Source organism: Ornithodoros turicata, chromosome 3 (genome assembly GCF_037126465.1).
Source record: "Ornithodoros turicata isolate Travis chromosome 3, ASM3712646v1, whole genome shotgun sequence".
Taxonomy (NCBI): domain Eukaryota; kingdom Metazoa; phylum Arthropoda; class Arachnida; order Ixodida; family Argasidae; genus Ornithodoros; species Ornithodoros turicata.
In genome coordinates, this window is record NC_088203.1 from 60628837 (window position 1) to 60644418 (window position 15582).

At 43.6% G+C, this 15582-nt stretch overlaps 1 protein-coding gene across 2 annotated transcripts in view; it reads right to left on the bottom strand.

Annotated features, from left to right (window-relative positions):
• The window catches only part of LOC135387179 (sperm-specific sodium:proton exchanger-like), a 207770-nt gene that overhangs the window by 122458 nt on the left and 69730 nt on the right, over positions 1-15582 (bottom strand). For both annotated transcript variants that reach the window (XM_064616520.1, XM_064616521.1), the window contains exons 5-7: positions 14572-14756; positions 7738-7836; positions 7585-7679 (exon numbers count right to left, since the gene is read on the bottom strand). In XM_064616520.1, coding sequence (XP_064472590.1) covers positions 7585-7679; positions 7738-7836; positions 14572-14756 — 379 coding nt within the window. The remainder of the gene's footprint in view (positions 1-7584; positions 7680-7737; positions 7837-14571; positions 14757-15582) is intronic.

The window sequence follows — 15582 nt, forward strand, 5'->3', positions numbered from 1 at the left end:
ATGAGAAACGGATTAAATTATGTGAAATGAGAATTAAAAATAATTAATTAATATTGAGAAACCCTCATTTTGAATTAAAGGCATGGGTAATACCCGTAGACATGAAAATAGTCCCACACTATCGTGATCCAAATTGACAGACCCACAGAATCCTATTACAGCGCAAAAACCCGCATTTTTAATTAAAAGCACGGGGAATACCCGTAGACGTGGGAATAGCCCCACAATATCGTAATCAGGATTGACAGTCCCAGTGCATCCCATTACAGTGCAGAAACCCGCGTTTTTAATGAAAACCATGGGTAAAATCCGTAGACATGGGAATAGTCCCACAATACCGCTATCCAGATTGACAGTCCCACAGTACCCCATTAGTGCAAAAACCCGCGTTTTTAATTAAAAGCACGGGGAAATCCCATAGACATGTTTATAGTCCCACGATATCGTAATCAAGATTGCCAGTCCCACATCCCATTACAGTGCAGAAACGCACATATTTAATGAAAAGCATGGGTAATACCCGCGCACATGAGAATAGTCCCACAATACCCTAAACCAGATAGAAAATCGCACAGTATCCCGTTATACTGCAGAAGCCTGCATTTTGAATGAAAAGCATGGGTAATACCCATAGACAAGGAAATAGTCCCACAATATCGTAATCCAGATTGACAGACCCGCAGTGTGCCATTACAGTGCAAATAACCACGTTTTTAATGCAAAGGAAGTGGAATGCCCGTAGACATGCATATAGTCCCACGATATCGTAATCAAGATCGACAGTCACACAGTATCCCATTAAGGTGCAGAAACCCGCATATTTAATGAAAAGCATAGGTAATACCTGGACACATGGGAATAGTCCCACAATATATTTATGTGGGTATTATTTTTATATAATTTTTATATCATGGGTATTATTATTATTATTATTATTATTATATCGTAAGCAAGGTTGACAGTCCCACTCTATCCCATTACGGTACACAAACCCGTATTTTTAATGAAAACCATGGGTAAAATCCGTAGACATGGGAATAGTCCCACAATACCACAATCCAGATTGACCGCAGTACCCCATTACAATGCAGAAACCCATGTTTTTAATAAAAGCATATGTAATATCTGTAGACATGGAAATAGTCCCGCAATATCACAATCCAGATTGGCAGTCGCACAGTATCCCATTACAATGCAGAAACCCACGTTTTTAATGAAAACCATGGGTAATAGTCGTAGACATGGGAATAGTCCCACAACACCGTAATCCAGATTGATAGTCCCACAGTATTCCGTTATGGTGCAGAAACCCACAATATTAGTGAAAAGCATGTGCAATATGCGTACACATGAGAATTGTACCAAAATACAACAAAAGTCATGTAGCCCACACACATAGTCACTTGGATTAAATTTCATGAGAAACGGATTAAATTATGTGAAATGAGGATTAAAAATAATAAAAGGAGGATTAATTCCGATGGCAAATGGATTAAATGTCATGGTATAAGGATTAAAATGTACGACAAGATGATTAATAACGCCGGGAAAAGCTGTAGTGCTGCGAGAAGCAGCGACAAAACTGCACGCTGCAGGGAGCACACAGGAGCTGTCCGTGACAGGTGATTGACCTAGAGCAGGTTCAGGTTCAGTTTCGCAGAGCCCCTTTTTTAACGAGGCAGGTGCCCAGAGAACACCACAGGCAGCCAGGACAGTTACTGCCGGCGAAAGGTGAAATTTCAGATGATTCGCCAGAGCTTGTCGTTCACCGAAATGTGACAGGAAAATCACGCTTCGTACTGACTTCATATTCGTGCCGCTAGAAAGTCACTGAACATATCCAAAAGTCACCAAAAAACTCCGCTAATCCCAGATACAAAATTTTAGCGTTGAACAGACCCCGAAATCCGCTAAATATAGCGACTCTTCCCCAAATCTGGCAACACTGTCGCCGGCTCGCTCGCCTTTCCGGCCCCCGCCGATCAGCTGTGCGAGAAGACTTGCTCTCATTGGTACAATTACGCGTGGCGTTTTCGGGGTTTTTGTGGAGAGGGACTTTCGCAATCCGTCGTCTGCTGTTACGACGTATTTCATCAGAACGCTCAGTACGTATGCAACCTGTTCACTTGGGGGTTTCGCTGCCCTTGTCAAGATAACCGAGGAATATCATGGCACTGAAGTTCCGGAATCGACAAGGATGGAGTGGATGAGATCGTCCCTTTAAAGGAGTACAGAGGGCCATCCAAAAAAATTTCAGATTAAGACATCTGATGAAAGTATGTGTGTCATTATACCGAATAGCGCGAAAGGTTTTGATGTGTGCAATTTGTTTCGCAGAAAAAAACTCACATAAACATAGCTCCGCGCGTTCACCCTTAACTCGCCACTCCAGCTATAACGAGGATGAGGAGGTATGATGCCACGTGACCGATGACGGTATAAGGGACTCGTTCTGGTTCGCCGGTCAGTGGGGGTCAGCGCCTTGTCCCTTTGCCGCCGTAAACCTGTTTTGCCAGTTCTCCCGGAGAATTGGGGATAGAAGGAGCGGCCGAAGCATTACCGAGCAAGGAGAAAGGCTTTATCAGGATCCCGAACAGCCGAGTAGCAGACGACAGCGGAGTAGCAGACAACATTTCTCTAGGCCAATCAGCGAGCGTTCACCTTATAGCGTCAGCGCGAGGTTCCAGGCAGATCACAGGCTGGTACTGCTCTTCACCACCGTTGCGCACGGTCGCTTTTTGCGGCGTATTTTAAATTCAGAAAAATTCATTCAAAAATTATTTTAAATTTAAGACAGAGTCATAATTATCGCAGGAATTGTCCTGCGATAATTATGACTCTGTGGTGTAAATTACTTCGCATGGTGCATCTTACTGGCCTACTTAACAGTTTTATGGGAAGAAAACTGGGTGTTAAAAATGACTTCTGTGCTACTTTAAACAGTAGAGGGGTAATCGACGTGTTGGTACACTCCTCAATTATTCGAGCAGAAGACTGCTCTTCTCGAAATGAGACTGAGTTGATCTGAGACTCCTTTGGACCAGATTGCTTCATTTCTTTGTATCTATGTATATTAAACGATGATCTGATCCTCCGAACTATTCACATATTGCCGTCAGGACGGGGTTTTCGCAAGGGGTCTGGTAACTGTTAGTACTTCATGAGCTGTGTCTGTTGTTCTATAGAAATGTGATTTCTACAAGTCCGATACCAAGCATTCCCAAATTGAAAAACGGCATGTAGAAATTCATTCAGTTACCGCGAAGAAAGGAGTGGGCTATCGCCTGTGCTATGAAACACCTCAATCATCCACATGGAAATAATTTTTTTTGTTTTTCTTTCAGTTATTTCAAAACTTTCGACGATGATGGTGGTTTTGCAATACAGAAATCAGGAATGCCAATGACAGGATGATGGCCTCCTGCTCTTGAACGAACAGATTTGAACAGCTAAGTATTTGAAGGATTGCGAGATATGCGCATGCCCCAGATATGCTCAGTTACCATTTAGTTCAACCGTCCATCAAAGAGTCTAAGAGCGCTCGCGTCTTAATGAAAAAAGTGGAAGGGTGCTACGGTGAAGCAACCCATACGGACAATAGCTTCCCCCATAAAATGTTTTCAACAAAGAACCATCAGAATCTGCAATATGAGATACACGCTGCTACAGGATGAACGATGTACAAAAAATTGAGGGTGTCAATTTTATGCTGAGTTATATGCGTCTGCGGTATGTGTATTCGAACTCATTTCCAATATGCGATCTCATTCTCCAGGAATTCTAAAACAGATGAGAGATTGTTGATTGTAGCACCTTTGCCCTTCTATCGCTAATATTCCAAATATAGAAGAAGTTCTGGAGGGAGATTCCGGATTGTCGCACGGTGCACTGCGATTGTTGGTGTTGCAAGACAATTTAAATTCCGCCACTTACGTAATGATATCAGGTACTACTTTTGTATATGCTGACATCAGGTGCGTAATCTTCTTTATGTTCGAAAACCTTGATCTACGAATGCTTGCCTGAAACTGATCCCCTGGTGAAGGTTGTAGAATGTCACCACTTTCATTTGAAATCTGTCCGATTGAGTTAAGTGCAGAATTCAGTGTTGAACAGAATAACGGGCCTGGACCACGATGGTAGTGGTGGATTCCAAATACCGGTCGCAGGCCTCGCACTCATCTTCCAGTAATTCGTCGTCAATAACAGCCTTAACGTTCTGATTCATCTGTGTCAAGGCCGACGCTTTCGCCAGCCGCCCGAACTTGCCATAGATGCAATGGTCCTAGGAAAATGGCGGTCGTCCAAACCACGTGATCTCCAGGAGCCACTCACAGCACGCAGGAGTGGCCATCGGGGCAAAAAATCTTGGGTGAACTGCGCATGCGCAGACCGACTTCCTTTCCGAACCTCCTCCTCCTTCTCTCCTCGGGTTTGTCGTCTGCTCTGCTCTCGCAAAACAACATACCTGCACCAGGCTCCAACAGCTCCCCATAGAGCCCATAGTTTGAGATAATTCACACAACACTGGGCACACGACCAATGAAATTGCGACGTGGTGGATATTATGCACAACCAGTCGGCCAATCAGGAGCCTCCATGTCTGGCTGGCTTTTCGGTCGGTCCTGGCTACCATCGACTTTTACTGGATTTCAGGCCTGCCGCCGTTACTCTGTATTCAAAATAACTAAAGCAATTTTGGGGTAAAATAAAGATTTATTTGATACAAAGCACTAATTCAAAGATCTGATACATGGGTGCACTGTGCGTACAAAGCCCACTGCGTTGCTGACACACTGGGACAAAGTTCGATACATTAAGCAGAACGAGCACACCGTTCAACTCCTAATACCGAGCCAGACTCATGAGTGCGAACCATTTCATGATGAGCATCTTCTTTCGCTGCCTGCGGTGCATCCATTATAGCGAAGCGAAAAGCGCTTGTGTGGCACGTAATCCTGTCTTTGTTGACAGTCCTCGAAGTCCAACGGCGCTCGAACTTGTTCTTCACGCTCCGACTAATCAAGCATTCCGGTACCGCAGTTGACAAATTGTTCGTGGGATAGCAGTTGTGTCCAGAAACAGCACAACACGCGTAGACTCACAAGGACGAACTAATAAACCCGCGAACATATTTCTGCAAACTGTTCTGTCGATTGACACCACCGAACACAGGAGGACGACATGCCGGTCATACTATTTCGAAACTATGCTAAAACGGCCGAGACGCTGTACGCACATGCGTGCTACAAAATGCGATTTCAAAACGTTCTCGACCAATCGGAGCGCGCGCACAGTGTAGGCCAATGGGCTTGCAACATGGTGTATGGGCGCAGTGGTACATACTCTACAGCCGCGTCCGCGGGTACCTGAGGAGGACTGCCTGCACTACCTCCCGCAGCACGAATATTAAGTATATAGAGAGTTCGGAATCTTAATTAAAATTTTAAGATAATTTATTAACCACCGATAACCATCTAAACCACCCTCGTACAAGAAATAGCACAGCCGTGAGTATAGGCGGAATTAGATAGGAAATATATATTAATATAGCTTTAACATATGCCGGAATTATCCCTATAGGCGCGTTGAAGCCAGCTCACGATGTCATGAAACTGATTACATCTTCCTTAACAAGTGCGCCGTCAACATGTGAAATCTAATTTTATGGATGATTTGGTAGAGAGCGGAGTATTTTTGGATGATGGATCCAACAGCTTTGTTCGGTAATGAATTAGGTGGCGTCGTGTGCAGTGTACTGAAGCATCCTCCATTAACTCATAGGAGAAAAGAATAGAATACGAGAATTTTCAACGCAAAAGTATAGAGGGGGTGAAAAGTTGAAGTATTAAGCACATAAGAAACCCATGCCGTGTTCTCTGCGTCTAGCCTGCACCAGGAATGGGTGCCTTTGCAATTACCAGATGTACACATGAACATTCATTATAATTATATGGATTTGCTTGGGGATGTTGTTGTCACTCTAGATTTGAATATTGTCACGTACAGGGACAATGCACAGGAAAGAAACAGGCAACGTAAGTACACTGTAACCAAAATCCGTAATTTTACACAAAAGTGACTGCTAACTGTACTACCGGCATATGTGCCGTAAAATCGTTATTGCAAAAAGAAAAAGAAAAAAAAGATCGTTTGGGGTGCCCACTGCACGGCTCCCATAAGCGAAAAGAGAGCCACTTCCATTAAAGGGACGGTCTCGTACCCCCTGCCCCTCTCGTAAAGTGTACCATTCGATTGCCCTTTGTTAAAAATGGAATACTGCGAATTTACCTGACAAAACACGTCACGGTTATTAAATAACCGAATTAAATTGATAAAGATTGCAGAGCATGCCGCGATCTGTTGGCAACAATAAGAACGGCGACGTCGCCCTGCGGGAAAGCCCGTGATAGGATACAAAGATCCTCTGCTTTTGCTCGCGCTAGTGCACCAGCGTGAGCAGACCACTTTCAGAAGTTACTGGGGACCGCGGCAACTCTCGTACATTTTCCTTCAGTTCTCAGGTGAAAAACGCACATTCTAAGAAGTGGCAAACATGGTAGTTTAGAACAACTATGTTAGCATCAGAGACAAGTTAAAAGTCGCAGGGCAACCCCACCCATGATCACAAATCTGAAGTCGCCGGCCATCGGCGCGCGCGGTCGCATTACAGCTCCGACCAAAAATATATTACGCGCGCTTCCATTACACTCCCCGTTGCACACTGATCATGTTTCGAAATGAAGTGTCGCTGAAGACGTACATGGAGAAGGAGCGCGTGTTTATTTAAAAATCGCATTAAATACTCGCGGTAAGAAAACACGTGACTTAGCTTCCGTGTATCCGATTATGCCCCACATTATCGGAGACCCCACAGTCAATGCTCGGACTACATTCTCCGCTCGCGGAGATATATGCCTGAGTGTCCCTATTTCGAGAGCAAAGGGGATGACTCAATCCAAGGTGCTTCTGCAAGTTACAATTACCATGACAACGACGACGTAGCCGCAGGCCGACGTCATGCGTGACGTATCCATGAGAGAAGCGCAGGTTTCGTCGTCTGCTATTACGGCACGTTTCGACAAATTCCTCGAAAACGACTTGGTTATTCCGAATCTTTGACGGTTGTATGTGTACAGTACTCGTGAAGGTAGTTTTGGCTAAGTTTCGGAATCGCCCCGGCTGTACGAGACTGTCCCTTTAAAGATATATTAAACTGCGAAATTCCAATTCGTAACTGTGGAACGTGCACACCAAACGGATTTTGTGTAGTTTACGGCACATATGCCGACAACAGAGTTAGCAGTCACTTGTACAGTAAAATTAGAGATTTTTCTTACAGTCTTACAATGTAGGTGTGGCCGTGCACGAGCCGGGGGACCCATTCGGTATAGCGGCCTTGAGTTTGTACCCGGTTGGAAGTTATAGACTGGTTTGGTTTGCCTAGCAATAACGAAGATAACAAGGGGCGTGACTGGACACGATTGAAAGTTCCAGAATGGTCTAGTTTACACTGCATAAAGTAGCTTTATTAACAGCGCCAGGATGGACTCACGCTTGTTACTATAAAGTACTATAACTTACGTTTCATTTTCCAGAGGGAACTGTAGTGCTGCTAGGATTGTAGTCTTTGATTTCTTGTGCACTAACCCATCTTCGTACTGCTTGTTATAACACACCTGCGGGAAACCTGGTTAAGACATATGAGTCGAAATTCATCATATGTATGCACTTTACCTTTTGCAAACGTAATATATTCGTGTTCGCACTCCGGAGCGCGTCTTGAATCAATACTTCGCTTCGCCTGCGGATTGGCTTGATCTTTTGAAATATGTTCTGGAACATTCGAATGGGAAATACATGTTGTGAATGTGAAGACTCAAACCGGTGCCTGCTTGTACACTCTAAACATCCAAACTTTCATTTTTAGCCTTTCCTGCGCCAGGAAATCCTTAACAATGAAGGTCATTGGATGTTAAATACCTCTATTATTCGTTGAAGAAGCCCTTGCTATTGAGTATAGAGTGCAGGAGTTTCATTCAAATGATTTAGTACAGTTCGGAGGCTGATGCAGGCATTGCCATAGTGGATTTGATGTGGCTCCTGGATGACTATTCGCAATCAACGTTAACGTGTGTTGATGACAAATTTTCACAAAAAAGGATGACATTTTCATTGGCTCATCAAAAGCTCCTGTGCTATCGGAAGTCAACCTGAATATACTCTACTCAGCGGTTGTTCGTTTCATGAGTCGTCGATATGTAATGCAGCATTGCTATCCAGATCGGTAGATGACATCATTATTGTCGCCAGACATCATTCAGTGCATCAAACCATTTGATTTTGATTTTTTTCCTCTGTACCAGAGCTCACATTCACATCAGGGTACCCGGCAAACGGTGTCCGGCAAAGTTCTTGGATTTAACTTTACATACAGCGAATGGTTTCAGTTGGGAATATGGGAAGCCGAAGCCTAAATTCATTCTTCGCTTTAACAGTTGCCACTTTACACTCTAAACCTGTTACCTTCTAGTAAAGGGTAAAAATTTCAAAAATTTTACCCTCTATTTCAGAAGTTACCTTGTAACCTATGGGCAATACCCTCTATACATGTTACACAGATCACCTATAAATAGGGGTTACTGTCTCCTAACCGCCACACCGACGTAAAAGTTAGTTTCGCCAGGCATGGCTGTCTCTGAGACGCTCGCCTCTTCACAGACGCTACAGAACGAATGGTGCTCAAAATGAGCTCTCATCAGTGCAGAACGCATACTGTCATTCGGAACATATAGCTATAATATACGTAATTCATCTAAGGGCTTCCAGTGACGAAAAGTGAGTGATCACTACATGTACAGATTCACATGCAGAACAAATGAAAGAAAGAAATAGTTGCAACTGGAGCATATGTATTATTTAATTGGCAAACCTGTAACTACAGCTGAGGCAAGAGCGCGAGGACGTCACGATACCAACACATCAGCTGTGGTGAACGACATTCAGTTTCAAGGAGGTATACTCTTTGCAGTCCTCACGTTGTTGCAACTTCCTCTCCAGTACGCCGAAAACATTTCTATTCCTTTCTGATATGTCAGAATGACACATCAGCGACGCGGCTATGGTTTATCAGAAGCACACGAAGAAGTAAAACACAAGGATGACAAAGGACTAAGCAAATAACGGACGTAAGACACACACGTACACACTGTGTTGAACCGTTGAACCATGTTAGAGAGACAGATTGTGCTGTGATTAGTGTTCCTAGATTGTCCAGCAGAAACGTAACCACGTAAACTTTGTAGTGAAAATACCGTGGAAATACCCTGATAAAGTTCCGTCACTTAACCCTTTTGCATTCTTCACAATTCTGAACACGATCCGCAGTTCCCACAGACGCAGAGACACAATAACGTAACGCACACTGATCCGACACTCTCGTACTGAATGATTGAATGTTCGGCTTGAACGAGAACACAGTGACTTTTGAGCAGTACCTTTTATACAGGTTACCTTGCAAAGAAACAAGAAAAACAAACGAAGGAAATTCAAACGCGGAATTCGTTTATAAGTTACAACGTTCCTATAAAGGGTACATTTATAAGTTACGACGATTGGATTTCCGTTGAACACTGAAGTAACCTCTATTGCTCCTCCAGTGTCACGTTACAAGTCTTTAGAAATCTATTTGGAAATCTTTTAGAAATCTTTAGAAATCTATTTTAGAAATCTATTAGAATTCTCCAAGTATTTGGAAATCTACGTCTATATAAAGGTTACACATTGCTAAAAGTTACAATAAAGGGTACCGAGTTAAGAGTGTAATCTCGTAGAGCAAGGTGTAGCCGGTTCCTTGATTCATAGTTCACTTACGAAATCGTGCTGCAATGTTATAGTAGGCTCTTAATATGCAGGTAGATAGATTGCAAACAGCAGATTACTCACAAAAACTAATCCGCAAGCCCTTAGGCTTCCCAGTACTCCAAACACCAAGAGTTTACCTGAGCACAAACGTTTGGTGGTAGTTCCTTTCTACCATGGGGTCGAACATAATCTTAAATCAATCTCTTCGAGTCATGATGTTAGACTGGCGTTTAGAAATGGCTTCCGGGTTCGAAAGGCTTACCCCTGTTTCTAAGTGTAGGGTTGAGTGTGGAATCAACCATGCGAAAGGCATGTTTGTGCCGTGTGCCAAGGACATTGTGTAATGTTTAGATAAAAAATGTCGTTTTGTATATAACATCACAGTGCATCAATGATGGGTTGGGTCAACACAAGAGCAGTCCTGATTGTAATTTAGTAGAACATCTTATACAGTGCACTGGTTGTGAGCCTCTACGGGGTGAGGCCACCATTTTATCACTTCAACTCATTACAAGAAAAAGGCTTTTGAGGGAAGCGCTGGTCATCCAGTCCGTCGGCAATTGTATTAGTGCCCCTTCTGTAGTAATCCACCCGGCATTGAAACAGTTGTTGTCTGAGAACTGAGCTTGTGGTTTGCTTTTTGCTTCCTTTCCCTGTTTTTTTTTTTGTATACCTTCCTTGGCCTTTGTTTTCATTGCCTTGTAGTGCTTGTCTGTTCAACAAACCGTTTGGCTGGCTTGTGGTGTTCGTGTCGTGCTGTCCCTTTTCGTGTGTACCAACGCTCTGGCTTTCCTAATCAAGTACAATGATTAAACGCTGTCCCAATTGGCTACATTCTTCGGGGGTGAGTACGCTGATCAGCGTCGACCTATATGTGTAACGTGATAAGCCACATACGACTTTGCCAGATTTTGGCACATTTTGATGTAAACTTGGGTGCCTTATCTCAATCTTCGGAAGAATTCCGCACCACCTGGTATATATTGTCCTACTTTCTAGGGCAACCCGTCTTGACTGACAAAGAAAAACTAACATGTGCCACAACGAACATCAATAGGATCATCAATAGTGAACGACCCAACGAGAACTAGACCTTATCAACAGAGTCTGGATAGCAGTGATGGCCAGTAGTTAACTACATGTAGTTAAACTACTAGTTAAACTACCTGATTGTAGTTAAAAAGTAGTTATCAACTACTTGCAGAAATGTAGTGGCAACTAGTAGTTGGCAACTACAATTTTAAGTAGTTAACTACAGTAGTTAAGTTACTGAAGGCGTCAACTACTTCCGATTTTGTCGCAAGCTTTACGGCACGATTGTGCTTCCGATGTTTGCCTTGAGGTACTTGTTTGATGAGAACGGAGGGGCTGAGCAATTGTGTGGCGCATGTGTACTAAATCTTCACTTTTAATTAGAGGTGTGCGAATATTGAAATTTTCGAATACGAATCGAATACGAATATCGACGAAATTGTCCTTCGAATATCACGTCATAGGATAACGGCTTCTAAGAGTTAATTAAGTTAATTAAGCCCCGGAAAAAAGCATCGTCACAGTTGTGTTCTGCTGATCCTTAAAAAAATGTCCCAAGTGCTAATGAGGAATATGTATTAATGTATTGACTTAGCATAGAGCATACATGCTTATATGCACATTTACAGTAAAATTATTTTTACAATGAAACAGTGTGCTGTTCCCATGAGGCAAGCTTACAACCGCAAGTAAAAACTTTCATTTCAAAAATTTTTCATGAGCAGTGAACACCTGTGTTGGCATTGTAAAGTGCTGGTGAAACAGACAGAATGGAAGTAAAGAGCAATGACATGTACAGAGTGTGGGATGATTTAGTGATGAGCACCTCAGAAGCAAAATGATGGTGGCAAATTGTCTCTTCTTGCATTGACAATGCCTTCCGCATTTTTCGTGAAGGCGAGAAACTGCACGGTTTCACTGCTCTCACGCGTGACGTCACGCGTGAGACCATCGTTACTGACGGTAATGCATAGTTTGGAACGGCCTCATGCATTATAGCGTGGTAAAACTGCGATCCTCGACGATGTTGTATGGCTCTATCACGCGTGATTGTTTCCGCGGCGTTCGTGTTCAGCGCTCCTTTGATTTCACAGCGGAAATCCGTGCGCTGCCTCAAACTTTGTCGCGCCGGCGGCGACGCGCGTGAGTTGCGAGCAAAATCGCTCCATGAAGGTCGGGCTTAAGGCTATATATGCGTCTTGCTATCATCTGTAACAACAGTTAGCGCAGTTTCAAATGATTGCAGCATTACTGTCGTCCTAGTTGACGCTTTCATACGGTCGCAGAGCACCGGAGTTTGAGAAACTATGTCGAAATATCAACACGTCGCAGTCCTCGATTATCGCCGTCATCGAACGCGACCGTGATTCTATCATATATCGCTGACAACCACAAATCGAAACTGAAAAAGACGCATTCGAGACGCAGGTTTTGGCTGTGCATGCAATGGGACGCTGAACAGCGGTGTTCAGCTCAACGTCAACAAAATTTCGATATTTAACCGTAATTTCACCGAACTGTAGGCCTCATAAGAATGTTCAGAGTTCGCTAGCTTCCACTAAAGCCACGACAGTGCTGACGATGTATGAAACGTACTGCGGTCTCGGGTTTCGCTGGGGGGGACTCTAAAATGGTGGCCGCACACAACTGCGTACTAGTTTCGGTTTCGCTTACCGAACGTATAGCGACGCATTCGCAAACGAGCGTACCTCGGAAGCTCCGCGCGTAGCTTTGCAGCTGTTCTACTATGCATGTCCGTCGCCGCAACGTATAAATTCCAGTGCGCAGCCCGCAACAGCTTCGGAATAAGCTGCTGTGATATGCGAAAAGAAATCGAATATTCGAAAACTTCGAATATCAAATTTTCGAATACGAATACGAATCGAATATCGCAAGTATTCGATTCGTATTAAAAATTTCGATTATTGGCACACCTGCACTTTTAATGCTTGTCTAGTGAAGCTTCATATGCCGTGAAATAATTCTGCAACTTAGTTTATCGCGTAGGCACAGAAACAATCCCGCCGCAAGCTTTGTATTTGACGATCGTAGCAATGGCTTGAGCCCAAGTTTATTATTACTTGTGATTCATATTTAGGTGCCCAAGAACACTAGAAGGGATTGGTGTTGGTGGACAACGTTAAGTAGTTATAGATGTAGTTAAACTACACTGCAGTAGTTAAAAAAGTAGTTTTAACTACTCCCCTGGAAAGTAGTTGAACTACTAGTTAAACTACCCAATCCCAAAGTAGTTAGTAGTTATAGTTAAACTACTGTAGAGGTAGTTAGTGGCCATCACTGCTGGATAGTAACTTTCAACCCCAACAAGTCTTCGGTACAATTGGCCTTTTGTGATCATGTAGTCACCACGGTCTTCCAAACACTATGGTGAACCGTGATATCTATTCTTCGCTCTCTTGAACATAGGATGGCGTATGTGCCCACCCCCCTTCCCACAAAGCTCCTCAATATTTTTCAGCATACCGCAGAAGAAGGTCAATCCTTTAGGCAACAGTCCCAAGCTTGCATGAAACTATGCTGCCAACCCTGTAGAACTTGCAGCTTGTGTACGGACACGTGTCTCTTCCCTTATACAGTTGTGTGCATTCGCACCTTTTTAACAAAAGAGGGTTACTCGAAAATACAAAATGCGCTCCTCACGCTACCTTTAGTGCAACATTTCCCGCGCTCAAACTTACGAAGGGTATAGAACCCAGTGATGCCATCCTTCTCGAAACAGTAAAGTCTCCTTCGAGTCTGCGTTGTGTCGACGAGGATTCTTTCGCTCATTCTGTTGCCATGTATTCCAACCAGATAACCCCCCCCCCCTCAACCTTTGTTTTAGTTTCCCTGTCTCTTCAGGTTTAAATGGAAATGCTTTAAGCCAAGCAAGCTTTGAATCATAGCCCTCATGCGCATTGAGCACATCAACGAATCCGCTTTCACGGCCACTCGTTCTTCATAAAAATCGTGATAAAAGATCGCAGTTCCCAACGTGCTTTCATAATTATCGTCAATGAAAATAGCTCGTGATAAAACATTCCCCTCTTACACTGAAAACGCCTTGAGGTGTTCGTTTCTATACAGCACAACTCAGCTCTGAAAATGTTGGCCCAGCCTTTGCCTCCGCCGGCTTCTTTTCATATACATTACATACGTTTCGTTGAACACTTCCCTCTGCTATCCCTGCTAAGACCTACAACCGAGAACAATCTTATTCCTTGCCCTGCTTATTCCATATTCTAATGCAAGACTTCGTGTCCGTTCTCTTCTAACTTTTCACCTGAAGTCCATGGTCAGCTCGTTCGAGAGCGAGCTGTACATAATGCCAAAAGGTGTTGGCAAAGGATAATCCATAAGGGATAATGACCAAAAAGTAAGTTTTGCATAATAGTCCAAAGACTGTTATGCGAAACTTACATTTACAGTTTAAATTCGTTCTCCTCCAGGCTTACAAGATTAAACTAAAGGTGCAGCGGTTTCGGAATTACGACGTTGTTCATGACATCCGATGGTACACAGGAGCGACCCCGTGCACTGCTCGACGGTAATGGTAACGGACGTACGGAAAAGTATTGTAAGCTCAAGAACACTCACATCAAGCCACACTTGAACAGATCAATGTAAACTAAGACCGGATGGAATTTTCGAACTGGAGCATGTGTCAAGCCATACCTTGGTTTCTGGTGCAAGTGCACGTGGCGTTTCCAGGAACGTGTGCGTCTGTATCCATTTCCAGTCGGCGCCACTGAATGTTTTCTCTTTTCGTTGAATCTCGGTTGAGCACTTGGCCGCATTTCGAAGAGTATTCACAACTGTATTGATGTTCGCCTTCTCTGCCTCCGACATCTGCACAAGATCTGCGAAATAACAACAACAACAACAACTCTATTTTGATATGAGATGGTGATGGCGATGCCATTTCGCAAACAACCATCTGATAGATGTCCTCGCCCCTCAATCTTTAGGACGTCGTCACGGTGACACAGCAGAACTGTGCCGGGAGAGCCCGCTGAAGACGTCCTGTGTCTATCATTTGAGTCAGTTTACAGAATACGGCTCTACAGTTATTCAACGAAAGGTTAAGATGTAGAGTAATAAGCTACTCGATGAGCCAAAGTTAAGCTAAACACACAGTTAAGAATTGTGGCGGAGGGCCCAACCTCTCCCGAAACGAAAAGGTGGGAAACGTTATCCTCCAGTGCCACCCTCGGTTCATGCCCTTTTAAAACCATTTGCCGATTATTCATTATCTTGTTGCGGCTGATAAAAGCAATTTTTAATCCGAAACGGCTGGGACGTTTTTCAGCTAGCCTGAAGAAGAATGATTGTGAATGAAAAATGATGCTCAAAATACGAATGAAAAATTGGAAGAAGCGGTATGCTATCTTGCAAACGTCGTAACTCGGGTGAAGTTCAAAATTTGAGTTCTAGATTCTTGTAACGTCTGATCTCACCATGCTCTGTATGTCCTCTCTTTTGCAATCCGAGCATGCTACTTTAATAGTCTAACATGCCACAAACAGCACTAAAAATTATTCGGCGAAGATGGTGACAGGACAGGCGCCTGCTACCAACAACACAACAGCAGAAAAGGAAATGCTCCTACTTGGCACACTATGGCCTTAGCCGTTAGCTTAGCTGGGCTAGTCCGAAAAAAAAAATAATACCCCAAATCATGATCAA